The sequence below is a fragment of the Oppia nitens genome, unplaced genomic scaffold (genome assembly GCF_028296485.1).
Source record: "Oppia nitens isolate AA-2021 unplaced genomic scaffold, nextdenovo-longstitch-racon4-pilon3 scaffold5_pilon_pilon_pilon, whole genome shotgun sequence".
Classification (NCBI taxonomy): domain Eukaryota; kingdom Metazoa; phylum Arthropoda; class Arachnida; order Sarcoptiformes; family Oppiidae; genus Oppia; species Oppia nitens.
The window spans coordinates 3,320,425-3,348,061 of NW_026533243.1; the positions used below are offsets into that span (position 1 = coordinate 3,320,425).

The following is a 27,637-nucleotide window of genomic DNA, read 5'->3' on the forward strand; positions in this document are numbered from 1 at the left end:
TTTTGCTTCAAATTTCGGTCCCCTTTTAAACACCAAAAATAGTAAGTCTTTGCAATTTTCATATTATATTTTCAGTTTGACTATCCATTGGAATGCATATTAGTATATGTTTTATACAATGTCTATATAGTGTGTCTATTTGTAAGCAATGCAATGGCAAACATATATCAATAGCTAGAGTGACCAACTATACTGTCGTGACAATAACGGAGTGACTATTTTTTAGAGTTTAGATAAGGGTTAGTCCGGATAATTTAGATTTTATCCGAAAGATAAACCAATCAAATGTTTATTATCGTGTTTGTAAAGTAATGTTATATTTAAATAAAATATCAATAATTAAATCAAATAACTATCAGACAGAAATAATTTAAAAAATAGTTTTATAATCAATTATTAAAAATAAATATAACTAATGTTAATTGGAGAAAATTTTCTGAAAAATAGCATTATTGTATGGTTTGATTTAATAATTAGTTGGTCACTCTGAAAATTAAGTATTGTTATGTTTAAACCAACACTAAGATAAACTTTGGTCTTAACTTTTGAACGCTTGCAGGCATTTATGATAACACTTTTTCACTCCATTCACTCTCAATGGGCAGTCATTGTCCTAAAGGCACTGGACATTCATTGACCTATACATTAATGTTGGGGTCAGTGGCCGGTCAACTCAACTAATACTCTCTCTCTTTCTCTCTCTCTCTCTCTCTCTCTCTCTCTCTCTCTCTCTCTCTCTCTCTCTCTCTCTCTCTCTCTCTCTCTCTCTCTCTCTCTCTCTCTATACTCTCTCAAATACTCTCTCTTTTCTCTCACTCATAAACACTACTATTACTAGTCTTTAGAGTCCATCGTATTGTTATAAATAGTTTGACTGTAAATGAATTGAAATAAAAATTTAAATGCAAACTCTTTGAAAACCTTTTTTGAGCCCAAAATTTAGTGTCCACTCGTTTATTGTGTTTTATGTATATTTGAAGGCATGAATGTGATTAAGGGGGGCACAAGTGGGTCTGTTATATATATTATCTATTATTTTGTGTTCAAACACCTTTCGCTTCTCTCAGTTTTATTACCATTTAAAGCAATACCGTAGCCGTCTATACAGTTTTAATGTGCAATCAGTAATGTGCTCTTTAGATACCGGTGCTCTGTATACAAGGGCACTAGTTGTCCAATTTGTATATATAATAATTTGTACAGTATTTATGGCAAACAGTTGTATATAAAAGCAGTTTGTTTGAGCCCACTCTCACATCACTGAACACTATTGGAAGTGTCAGTCAAAAACAAGACACCACTTCCACACCAAAAGGTGCACATAATTTAACGGCACATGTATTTAGCAGTCAGAGGTCATAGAAAAAATAGTTTTTATTGTTTGACCCTTTCCTTGATATTTATTATTATAAACATATAAATTGCAAAAACACATCCATCCATATATACGTTAATAAATATGACTATTATAGCCTGTTTTTCTTCCCTTTGGCACCAGTACTATGCTGTACCTCTCAAGTCCAAGTGCTGCACATCTTATATAGCAATCAGCACTTAAAAGATGGAGTGAAAAGGGAAATGAGTTGAATAGAAAAATATATTAATAATAAATATTTTATATTTCTCCTTAAAAACGATATTTTAAATAATCTTACTATTGATATACACATATATGTATATACAGTACTATATATGACTGCTCTTTCTCTACAAGCAAGTGATGGACACCCGCTGGTTGTGGACTTCAATCAAAATTCATTGAATATAAGAGAAATATATGCCCACTCTTTCTATAACATAGACGTCCAGCCCTTTCACAAAATACAAAAATATTAAAACCTTTTAGAAATATTTTGTTTAAAAAAAATTTAGTAATAAAAATCGATTTCAATCTTTATTTTAACGTTTAAATAATATATATATATATTTTTTTAAATTTTGATCACTGATGCGGTTAGTGATTGAATATTGATAATCACATTAATCTTTCTCTCATTGCCTACAAAATTGTTTGATCGTAAAAATATCGATCTTATGGATGACTCGATCCAAACACTCCAACTGACCCTAACTAACCCTTACTACTCCTCCTTCCTCTCAAACGTTGTTTTTGTTGTATATTCATAACTATTGACGAGAATCTTAAATAAAATCAATGCAATATTTTTTAAGTAAAAGTTTGTTTATTTGTGTTGTCCGGCAAACAGACCGCCCTAACCAATGTCCTCTACAGTATAGGTACCGCTAATATACACTGACCTCTCGACTCTCTTTTTTCTCTCTTTCCTTAAAGCTTTCACTGAATAGGCATTTATGCAAAATATTTTTTATCGTCACTTATTTATTATTTAAAAGTTTTTTTACTGATTGAATGATAAGAAAGGAAAGTTTCAATCAATTCATAAAAGTGTTATTTGAAAGGAATTCCTGTCTGACCTCTCAATGAAAATGTCTCAAAATGTTATAATACTGGCTAATAGTGTATCTGATTTCTAGTGGACACTGTATTAAGTAGTGCCTCATATGTAGGCATATATTTGACAATTGTTTGTTGTGTTGTGTGTTGTGTCTCAATATTGAATAAGCAGGAAGTTTTGTTTAGCATAGACTAACAGATAGACAGTACTGAATCACACAATCGATACATAAATATAATATAACACAACAAAAAATATCTACAATTCAATGCACGTATTGATACAATATTATAGTTCAACTAACATAACACCTCCCAAAACGACTTAACCTTTTGCAACCTTTGGTGATATGATATGAACCAATAGTTTGTTTATGTTTAGAGTCTAAGATTTCCCAATCCTTAGTTAGCTATCAATTTGAAGGGAGAGTTGTGACCAAACAAATGCAGTTCTCATGCAAACCATTGCATCCATTATTATCACATATTTTTATTTATTATTATTATTATTTACGTCTAAAAGTACTTTCATTTCAATGACCATTACTTATTGAAAGTTCAAAGACCTCAACACTACTTAAAAGAAAGTAAATATGAATTATATTAATATATTTATTATTAATTGTCAAAATATTTATTAATCATTTATTTTATCAATTATTTAGTTGTCTATCATCTTAAATATTAATACCATAAAATTGTTTATAACAATTACACTGTCTCATTTAAACAATGTCATTAATAAAAAGTCAAATGTTTAACATTTAATATTTAAACATTGAATAACACATTTTTATTTTGTCATAGCATTAGTATGTATTACCATAAAACATATTTGTTATTAAATATTATACATATATTTAATGCTAATAATCCTTATTAAGATAGACATAACAAATACTAAATATATTTTATATTTTTTACATAAAAATTTATAAATAAAAGTAAAAATCAATTTTATTTTTATTTTTTTTGAGTTATATTAATTGTCAAATAAAAGATTTATAACAAATTTATTCATAAAATTTATTTAGTGATTAACACTTATCAAAATTTGCTTTTTTATGTTAGCAAAATTTTGTTACAAAAAAATATTGATTATAAATCTTTAATTTTACAAAAAATAGGTTTTTTGTATATATATACATATCTATTATATATATTTGTAGCATCATTAATTATTGTATTTTGAACATATTTATATTTTTATGCATTTTTTCAAAAAATTACTGGTTGAACGATTTAAGTATAAAATATACGTAATTTTTATTATTTTAAATATATTTTTCAAAATTTTAATTTGCAATATTATTATCAATAGTATTGTAAATATTATACATTCTATTTAATGCATTGCCAATAATGACAGTATCAGTGAATTAATTATATAACAATAAATGCTAAAATTATTTGAAGATTTTCTAAAATATAAAATAAAAACATTTTCTAATAGTTTAGATATTGTAAACTATAATATATTTCATATTCAATAATATTGAATCAATATACTGTACTGTATCATAGTAACTTTATAAATAACAAATATGCTAAATGTTTGCATATAAAACAAACTAAACACAGCTTTGTTTTTAAATATAAATTTACAGTATTTGTGTCCACAAAATAAATGTTATCAAATGTTTGTTTGAAAGATCGGTATATATATCTAATAATCATATAATTTAGTAAATCTGTTATTTTCTTGTGACCAACACTTTCAAAATGTTGTCTCAAGAGTTAAAATCTGATAAAATAACAAATACGATAAACACTATGGCAATGGTTGCAATGCTAAAACATATCTATTGTTTGTCTCATTTTTTAAAGCATAGTATTGGTCACTATTTTTTCTTAGTTTAAGTGTTGTTTTGAATCAATGATTATTTTCTACTTAGCATACAATATGCGCCTTTCCTTATATTTATATACACTATATATTGGTATACAATAAGCATAAGTTTCCTAAAAAACAGACATAAGTGTTGTTTTGTTTTGTAGTTGTTTTTTAGCTCTTTCTGAACAAAATAATTGAAAAATAGAGTATATCTGTAGGCAATATAACTCTCTCCTCTATTTTAAAGATTTTATGACTATCAGCCCCACAGCCCTAATATGATAAAGGCTTCAAATAGTTATCATAAACTGGTCAAGAGTTCGTTGACCAGTACTTTATGTATACTTCAATGTGATGGACAATCTGATAGTTAAATCAAACTATTAAATTACAAAAGTTATGATGAGATTGTTTACCTAATTACTGTCAATATCAATAATCATTAAATTATGAATACAATATTTTTAAAATGTCTTTACTTTGATTTAACTTAAATATCATTAACCGTTTAGACACACATCAAATATAACGGGAATTCAATATACAGTATATATATACAATGTATATATGTTTATATATATATACCCGTATAGGCATAGTGTATAAAAGCAAAAATTCAGGAATTACAAGGTTGTAAAATATAGACTCCTCCTCTTTACCCTAGGATTGTACAGGTATGCTATGGTATATACAACAACATACATGAGCATCACTAGTAGTTTTCAAGTGCAAGTTGAGAGCGGGCGCAGAAGTTCAACCATACAAGTGCTTTAACGTACAGAATATATATATATATATATACTCTTTATATAAGTTCGATATTTTTATATACAGAACTTATAACATAAAGCTAACTGTTTTTAGACATAGAGAAGGCAAGTGTCAGTGAAGTGATCGGTGATCTTATATATACAACACTAAGTTTGTTGTACTCAAAGCAAATCTGTTTGTATTATTAACTAACAAATTAATTAATTACTAAATAATATCATCTCATCAACTGATCACTTGGTGTTTGTTGTGATTTGCAAAGTGTTTAGTGACTATACATATTTGCATCTCAACTCCAACATTGATTGCATTGATTTTAATGTGAGTTTTTAAAACATTTTTGGTCTACATTTTCTATGACTATTTAGATGTAAATACAAATTTTATACCATACTATATTTATTATTATTGAGTGTCATGTATTTTTTATTAGCACATAATTTCAAAATATATAACAAGTTTATTATAAAAAAATTATATTGAACTTGAATTCCTTTCATTTAATGATAACTCAATTGCCATACGAATGAAAAAATATAAATATTTTTACGGAAGTAAAAATAATTTTTATATAACATGCATTTCATGCTTATATTATTATATAAGTTATATAAATGCATTCACTATAACCAGATTTCATTGTTGTTTTTAGTTTCTCATTCAATGTTGCCAAATGTTAGTTGGCCTCAAAAAAATTCAGTTTTATTTTTTTCAAGTTTATATTATTTTGTCAATTAACATTTACCAAAATTATATTATAATATTTTAATAATATATATATTTGTATAGTTTTACTATTGAGTAAATACAGTTTTCTAATTTTCCATTTTTAAAATTAGTTTGATATACATTATGGCAATGTTATTGCAATATCATTGTAAAAATACCAAATATTATAAAATAGATAATATTTAATATATTAAACACAATATTGTGTTAATATAGTGGACAGTAATATTCACATGAATGAACACCTTTTCTATACATTATATTTGATATAATATATCATAAAATTACTTTCGTGTCCGTTATAATACAGAACAGTATTTCATTAAATTTGTTATCATTTATATATAAAAATTCACATATTTTTCTTTCCCTCTTCTCTTCTATTTTTTCTCACTATTTTAGCTATACTTTTGACTATTGAATTGAATAATAAAAACAGTCTTATTTTTATTTTTATTTTTATATGCAACACAAGCTGTTACAATACTGTTAGCCCAGTATATACTGTAAATGACACTTTCAATATGAAACCATATATATAGACAGTTATTCAATAGTTAAAAACCACTATCTCTTGTCCGAGTGATTAGATTTACATTTATATTAAGTTAAGTCAAATAAAAACTTATCAAAATAGGAAATCAAAATAGACTATAGTATATACTACTTGACAAGTGTTCACATTTTTATTATTAAATTACTAAAATAAAAATGTTATTTAATACAATTTACTGTATAGGAAATATTAAAACAGATTTAAGATATTAAAGATTTAAATTTTCTGACCATAAGATGAAATGCAAACAATATTCGCTTAATCTTTTATGTGAGTGAATGAGTAAAAGAAAGAAAGAAAGAAAGAAAGAGAGAGAGAGAGAACTATTGTTAGACTTACTTATATACTGTAGTATATCTCACATTCAATTATAATGCACTTTGATTGACATAATATTGTATGAAGAGTCAGTCAGTCAGTGACAGGCATACAGTACAAGAAGACAGGGATGTGAGTGTAAGTGGGAACTATTGGTCTGTATAGATATTTATTAGTACCATAGAGAGGATCCTAAAATGATGTAACATTTGCTATATACTGTATTAAAGATGCGAAATAAAGTGGAAACACATATTAAATGGCACTCCAGGAGTGCTTCCACTGCTTTATATAATACTCAAATAGTCATATCATTTGTGTTGTAGTATTTGTGGTCTTATATAAATAGATAGTCTTTGATGTACTGCAATGGTATGAGAGGATGACATGACATTACAGTGCATTTTAAGTTTTCTTCCCTATTCTTATGTCTATTTCATTTAAATGATAATAATTTTCAAACGACAGAATGAAAAATCAAAAATATATTCAAATATTACAAAACATTAAACAAATATAAATAGATAATAAAACGGATATAAACTTTGAAAATGTTTATAATTGTCAAATACAAAACCATTTAATAGTATATTTAAAAATATCTCTATATTATAGATATAATTATTATTATATAAATCCTTTCTCTTAGAATTTCTGGAATTTTTTTGTTTGTTTATTTGTCCGATAAATTAGTTATAAAACTCAGACACTTGTCTTCTCATACCTGATATGATGAGAGCTATTTCGGATAACAATCGATGAACTGTTTATTTATTGACTTTTTTATGTTAAAATTGAGGTCAATTTAAGGGCCAACATATAACTGTATATATAATTTTTTGTTATAACGCTCAACAAACCATTAGCAGCACAGGTATCTAAAAAACCTGAGCTATAAATTAGTTGAGACCAGAGATAGCATATGAGAGAGTTTAACAAAATATAAACGAGAAAGTAGTTCAAGACCAGGATGTGACAGCACAAGACATTTATGATATACCTGTTTTATATATAAATATAAATATATATGATATATATAGATATATATATATATATATAAGTACAGGTATATAAATTGTATATAAATGCATATAAATGATTATTATAACAAACTCTTTGAAGTTTTAATTTTAATTACAACTTAAAAGTGAGAGAAGATTAAGAAATGAGAATTATATTATTTTATAGAAGATATAATTGAGACAAAAACAAAACTTTTAAAGAAGTAATAACTAATTTATTTTGTTTGTTTGAACTGTCATTACATATAAAATTTATATACAAAAACCACTATTTTTTATTAACTAATCTGAAATTAAAATAAAAATAATTTTAAAACATTCATAAGTTATTTGGTTTATTTACTATACACTACAATATATATATATATTGTATATGTGCATATTTTTATCATAAAAAAATATTAGAAATTATTTATGACTTTATTTTATGACTTATAGATGTAACTCTTTGAATACTTTTAAGATAATAATTCTATTCTTTACTATATTTTATTTTAAATGTAAATTATAGATTTATCTAAAAATTAGATTTAGTTATTTATTTTTAAAATTTTTAAAAAGTTTCAATGTTGGTCTTATATAAATATATATATAACAAATCGATAACTTATATTAGTTGAGACCATAATGACATTTAATTTTGATGCAAAGTTTAGTTTACTGTTATAACAATACATAGTAACTATTGTAGAAATCTAATGTAAGATTTCTTTTAAATGTTATGAATATACACTAATGTAATACTACGTATGGGATAAGGAAAAAATTGAATAGGAAATGATGTTTAGTGCATAAAAAGTGATTATTTGATTGACACTTTTATTACTGTGAAATATACTTTCATATATTATAAGATATAAATGCATAATAATATTAGTCAGTCATGTGTCTCATCTCCTCTCTTGTGGTATTCATATGACAATCTGTATGCCTATCCTTTCATTATGTATGCAATGTCCTAACAGTGCATTCACTTAGTGATGCAAACACAGGGATGTCGACTAAATATAATGTGACGATGCGATACCTATTATGCCCTTTTGGACCATTATTTGAGTCGACAATAAAATATATTGCATAAGAAATGGTTATTCAATAGGATATTAGGAAAATAGCGATAAATGTAAAGCATTTTCAATGTCAATAACGCTTTAAGAGGACAACCGAAAGGTTTTAAAGGGAATCGTTTCCTCTTTTTATAGTATAAATCGTTGTATTAGTAGTTATACTAATAGTAGGTACCAATAGATTTGGTGAGAGAGTGAGAAAATTATTGTTAAATAGGAAGGGATTGTTATACAGTATATATGTGTTGGAAGAGGAACAGTACACACTATACACTATACGGTACAATATTGCATATTGAAAAGTGTATGCAATATTTAATAGTTGAAGGGCAAGGTCATCATGTGTTTACTACCTACCTGTGCCAGGCTCTGCACTCTCTCACCGATTCATTCCAATAGCTATCGGACCGTAAAAAAGTTCAAACCTGAGAGAGATTTAGAGAGTGTATATAAATATATATTATATACATATACTGTATATACAGTACAGGTATGTATGAAGCGCTCCAATTGTGCTAACAGTGAGCGCTTGAAAACTAAGAGTGAAAAGACTATGAGAAAAAAATAAGAAATACAAATGTGTTGTTTAAGACATTCAAGAGTGAGGTCAGGTAAGAGAGAGAGAGAGAGAGAGAGAGAGAGAGAGAGTCATTGAAATTGTATTGCAGAAAGAGTGAGAGGGATTTCTATGAGAGACATTGGGAGAGTCCACATAGCATAGCATAGCATAGCATAGTATAACATAACATAGCGATAGTGAAACAAGTGTGAGTTTATACGGTCATTGAACTTTTACCTGTACTCTGCTATTTGTGTATATAAAGTATACTATACTATACTATGCATATAAGTACCGATCACACGGTGTGAATCAAAGGCAACTCTCAATGTTTTCTTATTTACTGAGATTTTCTCTCAAAATAAGTTTTTAAGAAGTTTTAGCGTCAAAATTGAGAGACAAACAAAACAACCAAAAATTCAGTTCATTTCCTATTTGACTGTTTTTATATATACTAGTATATGGTTATATGACAGTCCCATCTCTAGCATACACTGTACACATTCACCTGTTGTACAATTTGACGAGTACTGGTATATTAGTAATTGATATCAAGTGATTATAGCAAAAATGTTATTTATCTTATTTATCTATAAATTTATTTATTTACTATTTTTGTTGCAAAATATTTTTTCAAGTATTCACTTTTAAAACTATTTGCAATATAAAATTTTATTCAATGTAATGCATTTCAATTTACTGAACTGATAACAAAAAAAATAAATTATATGAAATTTAAGTTATAATGACATACCAGAGCACACTCCTATATCACTCTCACCTCTTTATAGCTTAAAGCAAAATAATATTAAACATTTAATACTTGTATAACATTTGGCCAAAACTTTCGCTGTGAGAGAATACCTGTCCTTTTCCTTAGCTAAATGTCTTTCAAGAATGTTGTGCTGTTAATGAAAAACTTTTTTTATATAACTACTCCTCATCGCACCGGTATGTTTTTGCTGTGGATGTAATGTATTAGTCACTAACATCAGGAATGCAGTCATTACCAGCCATTAAGCATAACTGTTTGTAATAACAGTGTTTTCCTAATAAATGAAAGTTCAAAAAAATTATTATATAAAAGGAAAGGCATATAATTGTCGGGTCGCACATTAAATATACACACATATGTATAGGATAGGCTAAATAGGAACGGGATTTTTTTAATGCTCATCTCATTTGTGGTTTTCCTTATTCACTATATAAAAAATTTTCTACTAATATTGGTGTTGAACTTTACAGATATATATTATAATTTATATTATTGACATAATGCATATGATTTAAAGGACAGTCATTTACACTACCGATACTTTTGCTGATCTCATCTCAAATGCGGTAGTCGTTATAAGTACTTATGTAAAACAAGCGCCGACACTACACCCATAATATATATACCATATCTATATGTATATAAAGCTATTATATATGATAAATATTTTTGCCAAAATCCTATTCACACTCACTTAAAGGTTAAGGTTAAGACATATTATATGTGAGGGGGAACGGTAGGGAACGGGAGAAAGGAAGCACTTTTTCAATATTTGATTGATAAGAGGGGCACATACTCTCACACAACATAACATACTGTAGTATACACCACACTATTATATAACACTACTGTTTATGAAATGTTATGTAACGGCTATATAATAGTTGTGTTTATGTTGTAGACCTGTTTACTAGTGCCTTATGTCACACTATTTTGTCACATCCATTAAAGGTTCCCTCACTCATAGACACTCATATATATATATAAAGTGTATATCCAAACATTGATAGCCTTCTCCTAAATAGGCACTCAAGTTATGCTAATTAATCGCTTTTATTTAATTGTTACAATGATTGAATTGCATGTGAAAATTTTTATATTAAATGCATTATTATTTTGATATTTTCAATGTTAAATATCATAACATATTGTTACAATTTATACAACAAAACTATTTGAAAATTATTGATTGGATTTGAATTTTGTCGTCTTTAGTGATCACTCAATGATTTACATATGTGTTATGTTGTCTCCAAAAATCTGTTTTACATTATATGATACAATAGATACTTATGATATGTATTATTATGATTAGAGTCGGCATTTTTTGTTGACACGATGTTTTCAAAATAATTTCAAATTATATATTTTATTAGAAATGTATAAAAAATAATATTATATTTTAAAATATGATATTAATAATACTAACTTTGAATATTTTTATCATAAAATTAATTCATCAATCAAAGCATTAACTTTGTTTGTTTTAATTTTTAACTCTACTATTATATGATTTATATTTATACTTTTTAACTATAATATGATAAAATAATCTTGTCATTTATAAATAACATATTACTTTATATTGATACATGATTTGATAAGTTAATCTATTGTATATAAATATTTAATTATATATAAAATCATTTTTAAAAATTAAACTTAAATGTGTTATTATTTAATAAATCAAAACTGGAACAAAACATAAGTTTTAATAAAATATTTTGTTTATTTTGATAATAATAATAATATCAAAATATTAATAAGATAAACTGCAGTAACATTTAATTTACAAAACTTTTATTTAAAAAAAATATATAACTACTGTAATATCTATGATAAGATCGGCTTATCTAAAGGTTATCAGTTGTGTTGCATTTTTAATGAAATAATAGCTTATTATATGATATATCATATAATATGACTTTTGTTTTCCTAATGCTTACTAGTTAGCGGTCGAGTAAACAGCTTATGAATGTTACAATACATAGGAAAACAGTTAGCCTTTACTACAGTAGACATATACTGTATACCTGTTCCTTATTGATATCATATAGCATACTAAGTGTTACTTAATAAACTTAGGGCACATAACACTACATTTATAGATGAGTAGTAGACAATGCTATACAATATTGTATATATATTGTCGTTGCATTATTCCGGGTCTACCCTTTAGGCCATACTTTACCCAAACTCATGGTCCCATTACTATCGCACGTTTTGACATCAATTGAATCAGTCATCCATCAGAAACTAGTGGTGCGCGGGTTTTAAGACTCATTTTAAAAAGAAAAAGAGATAGCAATTGAAAATATCTACAAATTATAAAACTATTATATATAGAAAATACTCTAAAATTAAATATAAAAATATTTTTATTATCTAAACACAATCTAATGACATTTTTTTACAAAAAAATATCAATTACATCTATGACTTTTGCATCACTACTTTTGAAAGTGCATTACGAGAGAAAAATACACTTAAAAATATTTAATAATTTATTGATATTTTTTTTACTTTTTCCCATTATTTTTAAACAAGCATTTTATTTCTATTTGGACAGTTGATATATCATACCTCAAGTGCCCTCTTATACTTTCACATACTTTTCCTTGTCTCTCTCTCTCTCTCTCTCTCTCTTAACTGTCCGTACAATAATATCATTAGTTTTGATATACGTGTGAAGTGAAGCAAAAATAGATGACCCATACATAGCAATGTCAACAACAACAACACTACTAATCATTATAATGAGTATAAAAATAATAATAATAAACAGTATTTTTGCCGAAACTCTCTCTCAATTCATATAACTGTTTCTCTCAATTGAAAAATTTCTAAATTTATTCAAACAGTTATTATGTATTCAATAGTTTTTTGTAAGCATTGAATGAAAAAACTGCGGAAGTATAAGATGTGTGCACTAAAGGGAAAAAATAGTTGCTCTTCACTGGCAGTGACGGCACAGTCTGGTGCTAACTGTTCCCACGATATGCCTCTCTCTCTTTCTTTCTTTCTTTCTCTCCACTCTTTTTATCCAATATATACAGTACAAGAAATATCAGGTCTTGTATTATTGCTTTTCTCTCATATATTAGTCATTGTATGCCTAACTCAGTCTCTCTCCTTCTCTACTCTTTTTTCCCAATAATAAGATATTGCGGTTCTCTTTGTTTGTTCTCTCTTTGCTCTCTATTTGTGTAAAACCAGACATAAGAGAGCATTGGAGAGAAATAGAGAAAAACTTAGTTCAAAATCAAAATCAATGGCGTTATATTTGAGAACTAGAGAGAGAGAGAGAGAGAGAGAGAGAGAGAGAGAGAGAAAGAGAGAGAGAGAGAGAGAGAGAGAGCAAAGTACTGGTTCTCTCTTTAGGTACTGAAAATGTGATAAAAAGTAGTATTGGGTATGTGTATGGGCGCATGTGTATGTGTGGGACAGGCATAGAGGACTGGTACCATCTGCAATATCAGCAATGGTTATTGCACTTGACCTAAATAGCGGTGCGGAAGACTTCTGGTACTGGTGTTTGCCACTCATGTATGCACTCAAAGTGCTGTAAGATATTACAAAAATAGGAAGAAACTGTACAAAGATTTTAAGCTAATTTTCTCTGAATTTTTTGTTAAGTCCTAAAAGGCTGAATATACTGTATATGACTGTATTGTGTGATAAAAATGCAGATGTTTTTAGCACTGATTTATAACTGTTGCCTCCTTTCTCTTTATTCAATGTTGTGGTCATCAGTCAGACTATCATTTAGAGGGCCAGTCAGTCGACACCAAAATTAGACAAATGATTATATATTGGTTTCATTATTTTTATCTACTCTTTTGTTCCCTTAATTTAGTAAAATACATATTACTCTTTGAGACAAAAAAAATATTTTTAGTTATTTTTTGGTTTCGTTTAACATAACTTTTTTTTAAAAGTTTAGACTATATAATTAACTGCTGGTCCTCACTCTCACTAACATTACTTTCAATAACTCTAAATACTATTCATATGTAGTTTTATAAAATGTAATTATTTTTATGATTTTTGTTTAAAATATTTTTTGTTTGAAACAATCTGCACGTCGTTATAATAAATAAAACTAATTTCTGGATTATTAGAGCCTAAAATATACTGTATTTTGTATTTTTTGTTAGCAAAATAAAAAGGATTGCAATCTTCAAAATTTAAGCATTTAATTTATACGCTGTATTTGATAAATAATAATAAATAAATTAATGGTATGTATTATTTCGTGTGTGTAGTTATTTAGCCTTCAAATTAATATCGAAATCAAAATGAAATGCGATATAGAAAATCAATTTTAAGGTCAGAGACAGTAAAAATTATAAGAATAATAATAATATTAATATAATATAAAATGAAATCGAAATTAATTATAATAATTATAACAAAACTATATGAAACTATAGTTAATAAACTAAACTAATAGTAAATTAATAGAAAATAACAGTCAATTTTTGTTGTTTATTTATGGCCTTCAATGCGATTAAGAAAGTGTGAGAGAAAGTGTAGATTTAATTTGATAGTCACTCCATTCACTTACTCACTCACCCGCACTACAAGTTATTTCATTAGGAAATACATTACTTATTATAACATGTTCTCCACCTTTAAATTATAAATAAATGATAAGTTAAAAAATATAAGTTTTTAAAAACTTTTCTTTTAATATTAATATTTACTTAAAAAGCAAAAAATCTTGTTTTTTCTATCAATTTATCGCTTATGTTAAGTTCTCTCATTTACTTTGTTATTATTATTATTATTACTGATATTTTCAATCGCAATGTCAAAGTCATTCAAAACTTATGCCAAAAACTTGTTTTCACGAAAGAAAAGACGTTTTTGTTCCTGTTTTTTGTTGTTACTTCGTATATATACTATAATATATATATATATATATTCAGATTATTTAAATACAGTATATTATGTTATATGAATTGTATTGAAAATTGCTTTATTTCATTTGATAATATTATTCATAGTGTAAGTTTCAATACAAATATTAATTATGTGACTAAAACAAAAAGGCGTGTAACAAATGTTTAACACTTTTCTATGTAATATAATATTCAATATTTCAACATTTAATAATAGTATTTTATAATTTAAATCTTTAGATTATAATTTTATAAATTCAATTACATTTGTATTACAACTACATCAAATATTAATTTAAATAAATAAATAAAAACAAAAACTTGTTTGCTAAATTAAATTAATATTGTCTTACATATGTTTTACAAATATTTCAAAATTTTATTATATAAATTTCATTATAATTTAAGGTCGTTTTGTATTATATTTGTTATTAATTACTAAATATACTTTTAAATCTTATAAAGAAATCAATAGAGAGAAAGTGAATAACAAGAAAAAATGAAATAAATAATAAAAATGCAATAAAACAAATAAGTTATTTAAAAATACCTCTCACATCAACGTATATATAATAATATCTAAATGTTTTCACTTGAAAAATATTTAGACTTCAAACTTTAGGAGCAATTAATTATTAAGCAGTCCTTGAAGTTTTRTATCTTATTGTAATAATGTTTTATATATCTGATAGATTATTATTGATAAATTTTTGTGGTGTAATATAATATGAATATTACTTTATAAATTATAAATATATAAAGTATTGATTAAAAAATATTATTTAAAAAAATGATGTATAGCATTAAATTATTTGTTTRTCATATTTGAGACAACCCGTCCTTGAGACCAGCAGTCCCAGTGCCCAAACAGACCCAATCCTTTTATTGTGAAAAGCAATAGTGAAAAGAAATGGACAGTTATGTGTTGGCAGTGAATGTATTTTTATTTACAAATAATATGTTTGTATGCCTTCATAAAGGGCAGAAYGCGGAAGAATTTTCTCAGATCTCAATGTTTTTTAGTTTTTTAATAGTAAAAGTGCGAGCAATGGATGGGAAGGGAAGTAAAATGTTTTAAATAAAAGATAAAATAGGAGAGAGTTCTCTCTCTCTCTCTCTCTCTTTCTCTCTCTCTCCATAATATATATATATTGACGAAAATACTTTTCCGTATACATCGATATATGATAGCAGAGCACTGGGAATAAAAATAAGGGGATTACAGTCTCTCTAAGTAGAGGTTAGAGCTTTCTCAGCAATCTCTCTCTCTCTCTCTCTCTCTCTCCCTTCACTCTCTCCCTTTGCCCACTCACTTACTCACACTCTCCCAGTATGACTGTCTGTATTTAACTCCAACCCTCAGCAATCTTTTCCGGATACAGTTATAGCCCTTTTTCACTCAAAAAAGTAGTAAACAGTGATTTTATTGGGCTATTTGTACATTGATTACAATGTTATTCTATGGTATATATATATATATATGACCACTGCCTGGACAGGACCGGCCAGACATTCACTTGTTTCATCCATTCACACATTTAGTCGATCAGTCAGTCACTTGTCAGACACAGCACTAAGAAACATGTATTCAGTCTCTCAGTTAATGTCTGATGGAAAGGTAGCTAAAAGTTGAAAAGTGGATGAGTTATAGTAATATTTTTGATGCATTAAAAAAGTTTGTGTTTTCAACTAATGCTGACTTACTTAACAAAACAGTTATTTGTTTTATTTCATGTTTTTGGTTATATTTATATCATTTTGAAGAAGCAGTAAAACAAAATTTTTATATATTCTTATATATTCTTATATATTGTTTTACTTTTTACACTTAAAAATGATATCATTTACATTCCTCGCTATATATATTTGGGTCATTTGCTTTTGATGGGACTTTTGACTGTCCATTAAAGTGCTGTTTGTTTTTATATTTATATAAACCCCAAAAAACAGTTGTCATATGAGAAGCACTCATACCTAATGATGACTTGCAAGTGATGACTACTAAAAGAGCTCTTTCAACACTTTAAGCTTATAGTGAAACAACTGAAACATTTTAACAGTGAAACACATGAGTGAATCTGTTCTCACTTTGCCATCAATATTGTGATACAACCATAACTTTGTGATACAACACTTTATAACAATAAGGTATTCCCTTTTAGTCTATTTTAAACATTATTTGCATCAACTGATTGTTTTATAATGTTAAGCTTTTATGTATTATACAGTAGTTTATAAAATTTATATACAGTATTTAAATGAGATATTTGAGTATTTATATGATAGTAATAATATACTGTTGTTATAAAAATATATATAATTTTTAGTCAACAATATCGAAAACTACAATATCTAATGTAATGTATAAAATAACATTTTGATTTCTAATAGTAATAAGTTAATAATTACATTTTATTTAACTATTAAAAACTTTCAATTGATTTTGTATGACTATTATTGTATTTATATAGATTATATCCATGCTTTCCCACCACTCTCTTTAAAATTTTTTATCGATCTCTGAGACTATATTTTTATTTTAAAAACTTGCCATATGTTTATGGTTTATTGCATTTGATGAGAATTTTTGTAATAAAAGTGACGATAACTACAACAGTATTTAATGTTTTTTTTAAAAAAATACACCACTTTTTAGTGTGGATTGGGAGGGAATAATAGTTGAAAAACTTTAAAAACATTTGGCTTTATATAAGTTGGTTATATAACTTATATTTATATCTAAAAAGTGCTATAAAATTGAGGTAATTTTGTTATAGCAAGTGATGACATGTATTACATGCTGTGTTACTTTACTCTCTCTCTCTCTCTCTCTCTCTCTCTCTCTCTCTCTCTCTCTCTCTCTCTCTCTCTCATCATTCATAGACTCACTCACTCTCTATATGTATGCCATAGAGTAGTGGACTTTTTGATTACTTGACTGTATAATCCATGTGACATATCTCTACTCTATTTATGCCATATAATGCTAAAACATTGACGAAAAGTCCCATTTATGTGTTATCCTCTATTACTCCAAATGCATCACATTTATTATAAAGTAAAATATAAAAGCTTATAAAATAAAAAAGTAAAATATAGTCATAAAATGTTTCCACAGTTTACTATCATTATTATAGCCACTCCTTTATAAATATATATGATTGCTTGGTTGCACACAACTGTCCATTTTAAGTGATTTGATTTTAATGTAATGTTTTACATTTTAACAGACATTATACCATTTGGTAATACATATTCAACCGAGACTTAAACGACAGACAAAAGCGGAACAAGAAAACCGTCTCTTTATTGTTGATATTATTTCTTAAACACTTAACAAGTTTATTGTAAGATAACCACCGGCGCACTCACCACTCAAACTGACCTTATCTTACAATAGAGGAATGAATGCACATTTAAATTAGGGTAAGTACTAAAAAATTGTTAACTGTTTTCTCAATACCCAATGTCCTGTCTTACAGAAACCGTATTTTCTTATAGAAAACTTATATTCAAGTGAATTAAGTGTCAATAGATGTAAATTTATTTAACAATTTTGCAGATTGTTATATATTATGTAATGCAATCTTTGTGTTCACAATTTTTGCATTATTTGTATTTTAAAATCTCTCTCTCCCTCCCTCTCTCTCTTTCTCTCTCTTTCTTTTTTTAACTTCATTATATAATATCTGTTAAAAATCTATATATTTTATTGTAAGAGCTATGAGATGACATTAGATTGAATGTAAGACCCGACAAGTTTAATACTGAGCCCAGAGGTCTAGGACTTGACATTGAAAATCGATATAAATTGTGTGAATTGAGGGACACATTGTTGTGGATGAATGACAGTAGTTTTAAAATGCCTTCACTTATGTCCATATATATGGTGCACACCATTCATATGTTCATTATAGCCAATAGTGAATTATTGCGGCAATTGTGTGCATTTTATACAACAAATGTGTGTATAAATTGTCTGAATTGTACTCAACTTTACATAACTTTTATTTGACAAAAGCGGTGGTGACATAACTCACACAATATAGACAGTTATACCTTATCCCACAAAATAGTCTCCCGGAGTGTTATGTAACTCTCATATCACTATATTTTTTAGAAATACATAAAATTTATAAACATTATATAATATATTATATAATAAAAGAGAGAAATATATATATATATACATAGTTTGTCTAAAAATACAATATTTGTCAATTGAGTTGATCTAAAATTTTTTGCTTCAATACATCTTTTTGATAAACAGTGCTATAATTTGGAGTCGACAGTCCTGTAGATGCATACATAAGCTCTATTTCAATAGGACTGAGCAATACATTGAAAGAGTAGAGTTAGCTCTTACTATACAATGCAATAGAAAGAGATATCAAAATTTCATTTAACAGTTAGAGATAAAAATATAAATTGAAACTAAATTAGAAACCCATTCTCTAGTTATATTATTTGCATCCATTCAATAGGGGATCAGCTTATGGTGACAATGACTTAAATTTGTTAAACGTATTAAAGAGTGCTTTACTATACGACACATTTTGTGGTATCACATGAAATAACATCACTAGAGATATAACACCATCACTATCTCTATCCTATATTTTCTCTCTTATTCATCTATTTATTTGATAATTTAATAAAAGAAAATGAAGTTTTTTTTTGGTTTTCCTAATTCTTTACTTTAAATCCCTGATCGGATTTAATGAGCATTTTATGTGTCAGTTATATATGTTTTAACAAAAGAAATTCAAACTGTTTTGGGTATTAAACTGTTTTATTATATAGATTTAAACAAGAGATTGAAATTTTGTCACTTAAAAGCACTTTTATTTATAGTCAAATGTTCGCACAAAACAATGGTTTCTATAGATATATAGATTGCTTTTCTCATTTATATCGGAAAGTGAAGTGTAGTATAGTGTGTATTATTCTATGTGAACCCATAGATATAATTTACTAACACTTTATATGATAGGATTTTTTTTAAAGAAAAGCAACGATTATTTTATTATTTAATAATGAGATTGAATCAAATGAGATGACATAAAGATACCAAATTTATACAGTATATTCCGTTACATTCATTTATACTAAATATCTATATATTGTATAAGTATACGGTATATACTGTCTAAATAAGTCTAGAGTTTATATAACAACTGACATTTGGTATGGTATGGTATACTAAAACATCACCTTTTGTGTGTTGACACAACTTTTTAATATAAAATGTACTTTTAATATACACCGCTAATAAAGTGATGCATCAAAACGGGACTATAATTCAGTGGTCCATAGATCTAGTGTTTGACAACTCATTTGGGAATAACATAACAAGTGTTTGGCATTTGATCTGATTTTGATAGTGAATAACATGATTGCCTGATGTCTACAGAAGCGTTAATTGTTTACACATTTATATACTATATATATAGCAGTATATGACATAATGCCATTGCTATTGTATACATGTTTTTAAAAAAATTGTGTGAAAAGCTCTACTCTTTTTAATAATTTTCAATTACTTTATATTATGAATGAAAAGAGAGATTTTTCTGTTTATTTTGAATCACTTTTTCTTTTGAAAGCCGTATTTATAACTCAAACAAATAGTTCACTCTCTTTGTATAAATCACTTAAATATATTTCTGTCACTTTTATATTCATTTAAAACATCTATTAATGAAAAAAAGTCACTAAAAATTTTCGGTTTCAATGAAAAAATCTTTTTTTTCTTTTAAGCCTTATTTTATCAATTTTAAAAGTTTTCACTTAAGTGTGTAAACTTTCTTTTCAATTTAATTTTAGATACATTTATTTGTTGACACTTTTTATATACTTTATATACTATACATAAAATTTGATATACAGTAATACTGTATAAAAAATATATTAAAAGTTTATATTATTTATAAACAATATATATATATATATGTTTTTATCCGACTAAACATTTCAAATGAATAAATATATTATTTACTAAATGTTTGAATATAACAGTAAAGATTGAGTTGTAGTATTGATGAGTACTTTGTCCCAATCGACACGTTCTCAGCTAACCATTTGATTCAATCATATTATCGTATATTTACTAATCATTTGGCCAAAGATTTGTCTGTCGCCTCATATTAACAACTAATATAAGTTTACATTTTAAATGTTAACTTTGAATATTAATCATTATTTTTGTCTTTCATTTGATGAACACTTGTTTTTCAATTAATAACTATAAAAGAGTTTTGTTTTCATTTGAGTACAAAAATTAAGTTTTTCTTTTAAAATACACATTTATTTGACCAAAAAGTCAAAAGTTTTGAGTTGAAGGAAAAGAAGAAGAAGAAGAGGAATGTCTGATAACACCTTTCTATCCTTGAATACAACTGTTATAAGTCTTCAATGATGTCGACATTTAAAAAGTTGTTTTCAATTTAATAATCATTTCTTATCATTTAAATTATATTCACACTGTTTGAATGTTTTTAAAATTATAAAGTTTGTCATACATTATATGTTTTCATGTATCTTAGTTGTTATATATCTGATAATATAAAAAATACTACTTAATATTATAATTTAGATATATTTTAATTCAAATTACTACTGGTTTCAGCTTTATATATATAACTTCTAATTATTGATTTATTTAAAATTATAAATTGTTTTTTCAATAATTAAACATTTTTAAAAAACAAATAAATTGTGATATTAGACTTTTAGTTTCTTTATTATAATGTTGTTTATTAACTTAATTAACAAAATTATTATTATATGCATTAGATATAGTAAGGGTAATGGGCTTACAGTTCACGTTATTTTTCTGTGCTGTTTATCATCAATACTATAGAGAGTATATTATAAGAGAAAAAACTAAAAGTGCACCGTTAGCTGAGTGCTGGTATGTCAATATGTCTGTGCTTAAAAAGAAAGGCTTCTTATCAATAATATTTGCTATTATTTATACCATACAGTTATTATGGGTGAGATATGATATGATATGACTACTATTACTTTTTCAAGTTCAAGGCAGTCCTTTCTCAGGGACGTATTAATGCCCCGACATTTCATGCCATTACCTAACACCACAATACAGTGTACACACCACTCCCCATATGATTATAACGGTTTACAATACATCCTAATGTAATATAATACTGAACTAAGATTTTCTATATATTTTTATCAAATTAAAAAAAATATTTTGTCAAAAAAATTTATTGAAAATTATGACTATTAAATAAAATATAATATTAATTAATTTGAAAAATATTTCATTGAATTATTATTGATTAGGAGGCGGTTGTGAATGGGGTACTAATTTCTATTAATTGTATTTCATTGATTACCTGTCCTTATTGTACTTTTTATAATACAATATAAATACTGAGCTTTGTTTTTAATGACGTCCCATACCTTAAATCAATAACCTTTTAGTGCATTAGAATTTTGTTTTTATTAACAGTAATCAATTTATATATAAATTATATATATATATATATCATAATGTATATCATTTAAAGTGAGTGTCATATGAGATGTTTAATTTAATATATATTTTGTATGAACTAATTAATGATAACCCATAGCCAGTAACCTAATTTTACCTTGAACATAATTTATACTAATACATAGCAATCTGTTAATTTTTTAAATATTAGCAGTCAAAACAATTTTTTCAATACGAATAAAATATATTTTTTATTACTATTAACCATTAGATGTGTAATATATAGTGTATGAGTACAACATATATTCAAATGCAGTACATTTATACAGTACTGTACTTTATGTTATTTTCTCTTTCTTTAACTAATTTGTTTCAATGCAATTCACATAACTTTATCATTAAATTGAAAGCTTCTCCAAACAGACTATAAATACAGGTCTGCGACCGATAAAAAAGCTTTTTATAATTGTTTATTGTATAACTGTTTCACTGATATAATTTTATTTCTAGTTCATAACAATTTTTTTGTGATATTCACAACTTCTTTATGTATAATAGAAATGCTATAATAATTTATTTGAAATAATAATTAAAAATTATATATTTTTTAGACATAAAAATAATTGAAGAAAATATAGTATAATGAAAATTGGTGCACAAAATCAAAATTTTTCCATTCAATTATAGTTATATAAACAATACTATATAAGTAATCTACTTATAATAAAGGCCTACTAATTAAAAACTATTTATGTCTATTGCATATACAGTGATATTATTATATTATACTGTAGATGGATAATGTCATATCAATAACAAATAAAATTGTTACATCTACCAAATAGTGGTTACTATAAATTTAGTACATATAATAATAATAAATAGACCAATAGACCTTGCTCACTGTATTTAATATATTATTATTATTTATATTATTACCTTCACCTTTAGCAGATAATTACTATAATCTCTCTCTCTTTCTCTCTCCCTCTCACTTTGGCTCTCGTAATGTATTAATCAAAAGTAATCAAACATTTAGTGTTATTCTCTCTCTACTTACTATATGTAACATAAATTCTTGTATTTTTGTAAAAATTATTAAAAGAAATACATTTAAAATAGTTTTAAAACTTTATCATTAATGATCTCAATTAAATAGTTTTATTTTTAATTCAGTTAATAAAAAAATTCTTTATTAAATTTATATTTAGTAGCAAATAAATATAAATATTGTGATTGTTAATTATTTTTAAAATGTATAAATAATAATAATGTTTATAAAACTTATATTTGCAAATTAGTTGTTTGTTTTGAATTAACTTTTATTAACAAACTTGTAAAAATTATTTACAATGAATTTAAATTAATTTTACAATTAAAACAATGAAACAAACTGTAATTAATATATTTGTTAATTTGACATTTTTTAAATAATTATTTTCGAGAATATTTATTAATTGTTTATTTGTCAACAGTTCCAGAGGATGGAAGATGTCGTCTGGGACTTGAGCTCAATAGCTGAAGAGGATTTTGATCAATTAGCCGTATATTTAGTACCCGATCAACCATGTGATGATACGACCCATAAGAGTGCAACCAATAGATCTGAGGCCAGTTTGCCTCGCAATCTAATACTTAAACCCTCGCAGACACTCAACGATGTAAGTACAGTATAGTTATGCAGTTTAATCATATAATCAGAGTATTACTAGTTTTATGCGTAAAATTTAATCAAAACGTGTGACTAATGTTTGTCTATTATGGCATTCCTTGTATATCCAGGTTCTTGGTGTTTGGAGCACAGATTACATCCCCAGAGGCACACGTTTTGGGCCATTGGTTGGAGAAATTTATGATAAGGACGAAGTGCCCAAAGATGCCAACCGAAAGTACTTTTGGCGCGTCTATACCGGAGCCGACAGTTACCACTACATCGACGGCTTCGATGCGTCCAAAGCGAATTGGATGCGTTACGTCAATCCGGCGTATAGTAATCAAAGCCAGAACCTGGTGGCGTGTCAGGTCAAACAAAACATCTACTTCTATACCATCAAACCGGTGCTCCCGAATCAGGAGCTCCTCGTCTGGTATTGTAAAGAGTTCGCCGAAAGACTCAATTATCCACTAACTGGTGAACAAATGCTTATCAAAATAAGTGAGTCTTACTTTAAAAACAGTCTTTTTTATTAATTTATTGATTTTAATGGTGTTTCCAATCTTTCAAATCTTATTATAGGACAACAACAGGAAGATTTCATGTCACATAATACCAGACTGACTCCCACTGAAGGCAGTACAAGAAGCGATGAGGGCTACCACAGTCATCATGATCTTCATGACGACCATTTGACACCTGAAGACAGTAGTGATAGTGATAATGATAACTATGTACTCGATTTAAGGGCAGTTAAACCTAAAAAGTCATCCGTAGATAAAGAAAAAGAAAAATTAAAAACAACTAAATCTGAAGTATTATTATAAATATTTAAATAAATTATTTTAAATTAAAATTTAATATAAAAATTTTTCCATTAGATGGAAGATAATGAATTCCGAATGGTTAAGATAAAGATGACAAAGGCTTACCACTATAGGACGTCTGGTAGTCCACCAAATAGTAAACGAAGTATTAGTGCCGATGCCGATGACGAAGAGGAAAGACATCTCGTTATCGCTGATAATATGATAAACAAGAAGAAAGATGACTCTAAGCTCTACTCAGTTGCCGACCCTACGAGCCCGACATACGGCGCGAGTCCTAAATTTACGACTGAAGATAATATTGCCGATTCTCTGAAGCCCATGACAGGCGGTGCGGCGCCAAACTGTTTACCCCATTCCTCACCTAAAAATAGTAGTGAATCGGCATTTTCAGTGCCAGAAGGCATGTTTCAGCGCATCACTAATGGAAATAGTAGTACGAGTCCTAAATCACAGTCAGCTAACAGCACATCTACGGGTATTCTCGAGAATCTTTTAATACAGAGATTACATGCAGAAAGGGTGGCCGCGGCCATACAGATAGCCGTAACCACTGCTAATGGCATGAATGCTAATACATGCCCACCCATTGGTAACAAATTTAATGGTGTGAAAGAGCCGGTGCGGGTAATTGTCAACGGAGATAGTAATAAGTTAGTCATCAATGACAAAAATACCACAAATGGTATTATCAACAGTACGGGGCATTTGAATTCTACGGGTAGTCCTAACAATAGAAACAATAGCCAAGAGGGCAAACCACATGTCATGTATTCACATAAGAAAAATTACGGACGTTTTGTTAATGGCAATAGTCCTGAAATGCATAGTCCGGACTCCACTGACAAAACTAATGCCTTAAATGTAGTCACATCTGCCGGTTCTGGTAGTCCTCCCGGATCGACATTTCCACCGATGGGTCAAAATGCAAGCAATTACTTATATGTTAATAATATGACACCATTGTTTTCTCCGGGACACTTTAATATGTATGCATATTCAACAATGGCACACGCGGCCGGACTACATCCCAGTCCACCCGAGTCTATTCATCCGACACATCATTTGAATGGACGAACAAATGGTACGTCTCACTTCCAACACCCGAAAATCCCATTGGGTATTGAATACCCAGCGGCGCACTCTCTGCTTCGATCTCCCCTTAGTATTGACCCGAAAAGTCCATACGCCAGCGCCCGAAGTAATGGATCCCCATCTCCTCCCTCATCAATAGCATCAATATCGGGAAGCGGCGGATATTCACCCAACAGTTCCAATCGTGGCTATCGTTCTCTTCCATACCCACTGAAGAAAAAGGACGGAAAAATGCATTACGAATGCAATGTTTGTATGAAAACTTTCGGTCAGTTGTCTAACTTGAAAGTACATCTGCGAACTCATTCTGGTGAACGACCCTTTAAGTGTGGCACCTGTTCCAAGAGTTTTACACAATTGGCTCATCTCCAGAAACATCATTTGGTACACACGGGAGAGAAACCACATCAATGCGATGTTTGCAAAAAGAGGTTCAGCTCTACCAGCAATTTAAAGACACATTTGCGCTTACATTCCGGTCAAAAACCATATGCCTGTGACTTATGTCCGGCAAAGTTCACCCAATTTGTTCATTTGAAACTACATAAGCGACTTCATACCAATGAAAGACCCTATACCTGTCAGACGTGCAATAAGAAGTACATTAGCGCCAGTGGTTTGAGGACTCACTGGAAGACGACTTCATGTCAGCCAAACGCAGTTCAGGGAGAGTTCATAGATATGGAGATCAGTCGAAGTAATTCTGTCTTTTCTAACGGAAATTATTCCGATTATATGATGAATGGTAAAGAGTCACCCATTTCTGGCAGTGGATTCCATGATAATGGATCACTCAATGGTTATGAAGACGAGGAAGACATCGATTGTGTGGACGACGATGAAGAGGAAAGCATTCAAATTGATGATGACGTAGACTCGCGATCCACACCTCATTCAATGCATTCATCCTCTGATGTCAGCAAATATATGACAAACAGTACAATCCGATCGGCACTGACCAACGGTACCGGTAATGGCGATTCAAACGGCAGTTTAATGTTGGGAAACGCCGGTAACGGGACGCCTATGATGAGCGCATTGGTTGGTTTGGCCACCACTGCCTCGGATGAGCTCTTGAGTAAGTCGTGTACGACAGCAGAGAGACAACATTCATCCAATCCTAACAATGATATAAAGCCTCCGCCAGAATGTAAAGTCTGAAACAATTGATTCATCATTTCATTCATACTATCGTTTAATCTTTTATTTATTTATTAATGTTTTTACAAAACAAATGCCATTTTTAACATAAATTTATTTTATTATTAATTTAACATTTTATTATTTATTGGCTGTGATTCCCAAATGTTTTTTTGTGTGTACCATAAGATTATTTTATTATATTATATATTTTAAGTTATTAATTGTCACAATTCTCGTCTACACAAATGTTATGTTATATTTATATTATATAAATTTATTGTTCACTTTAATTCATTCACATATTCAATCAATTCATACACTTATATAAACATTTCTCAAACATATTACAAATATATTAATGAAATTATTTAAACAACAAATTACTAATTGAATAGTAATTATTTTAGTAAAAGTTTAATAATTTAATATTATTGAATTTTTTATATTAATAGTTAATATAATTTATATTTACTATAATAATTAAATTCAACATTTAATTACATTT

The 27,637-nt window shown here is 27.6% G+C and overlaps 1 protein-coding gene across 2 annotated transcripts; it reads left to right on the forward strand.

Annotated features, from left to right (window-relative positions):
- On the forward strand, positions 1–27,177 carry LOC128961823 (PR domain zinc finger protein 1-like). 2 transcript variants are annotated; one of them, XM_054308108.1, is made up of 6 exons: positions 1–41; positions 18,182–18,377; positions 23,889–24,074; positions 24,196–24,568; positions 24,650–24,882; positions 24,949–27,177. In XM_054308108.1, exons 3-6 carry the CDS (start codon positions 23,898–23,900, stop codon positions 27,148–27,150), a joined length of 2,985 nt encoding a protein of 994 aa, XP_054164083.1. In that variant the 5' UTR covers positions 1–41; positions 18,182–18,377; positions 23,889–23,897; the 3' UTR covers positions 27,151–27,177. The 2 variants fall into 2 exon arrangements, with proteins under 2 accessions (XP_054164083.1, XP_054164082.1); XM_054308107.1 differs by lacking the exon at positions 1–41 and adding an exon at positions 17,054–17,099.
- The last annotated feature ends 460 nt before the right edge of the window (positions 27,178–27,637 follow it).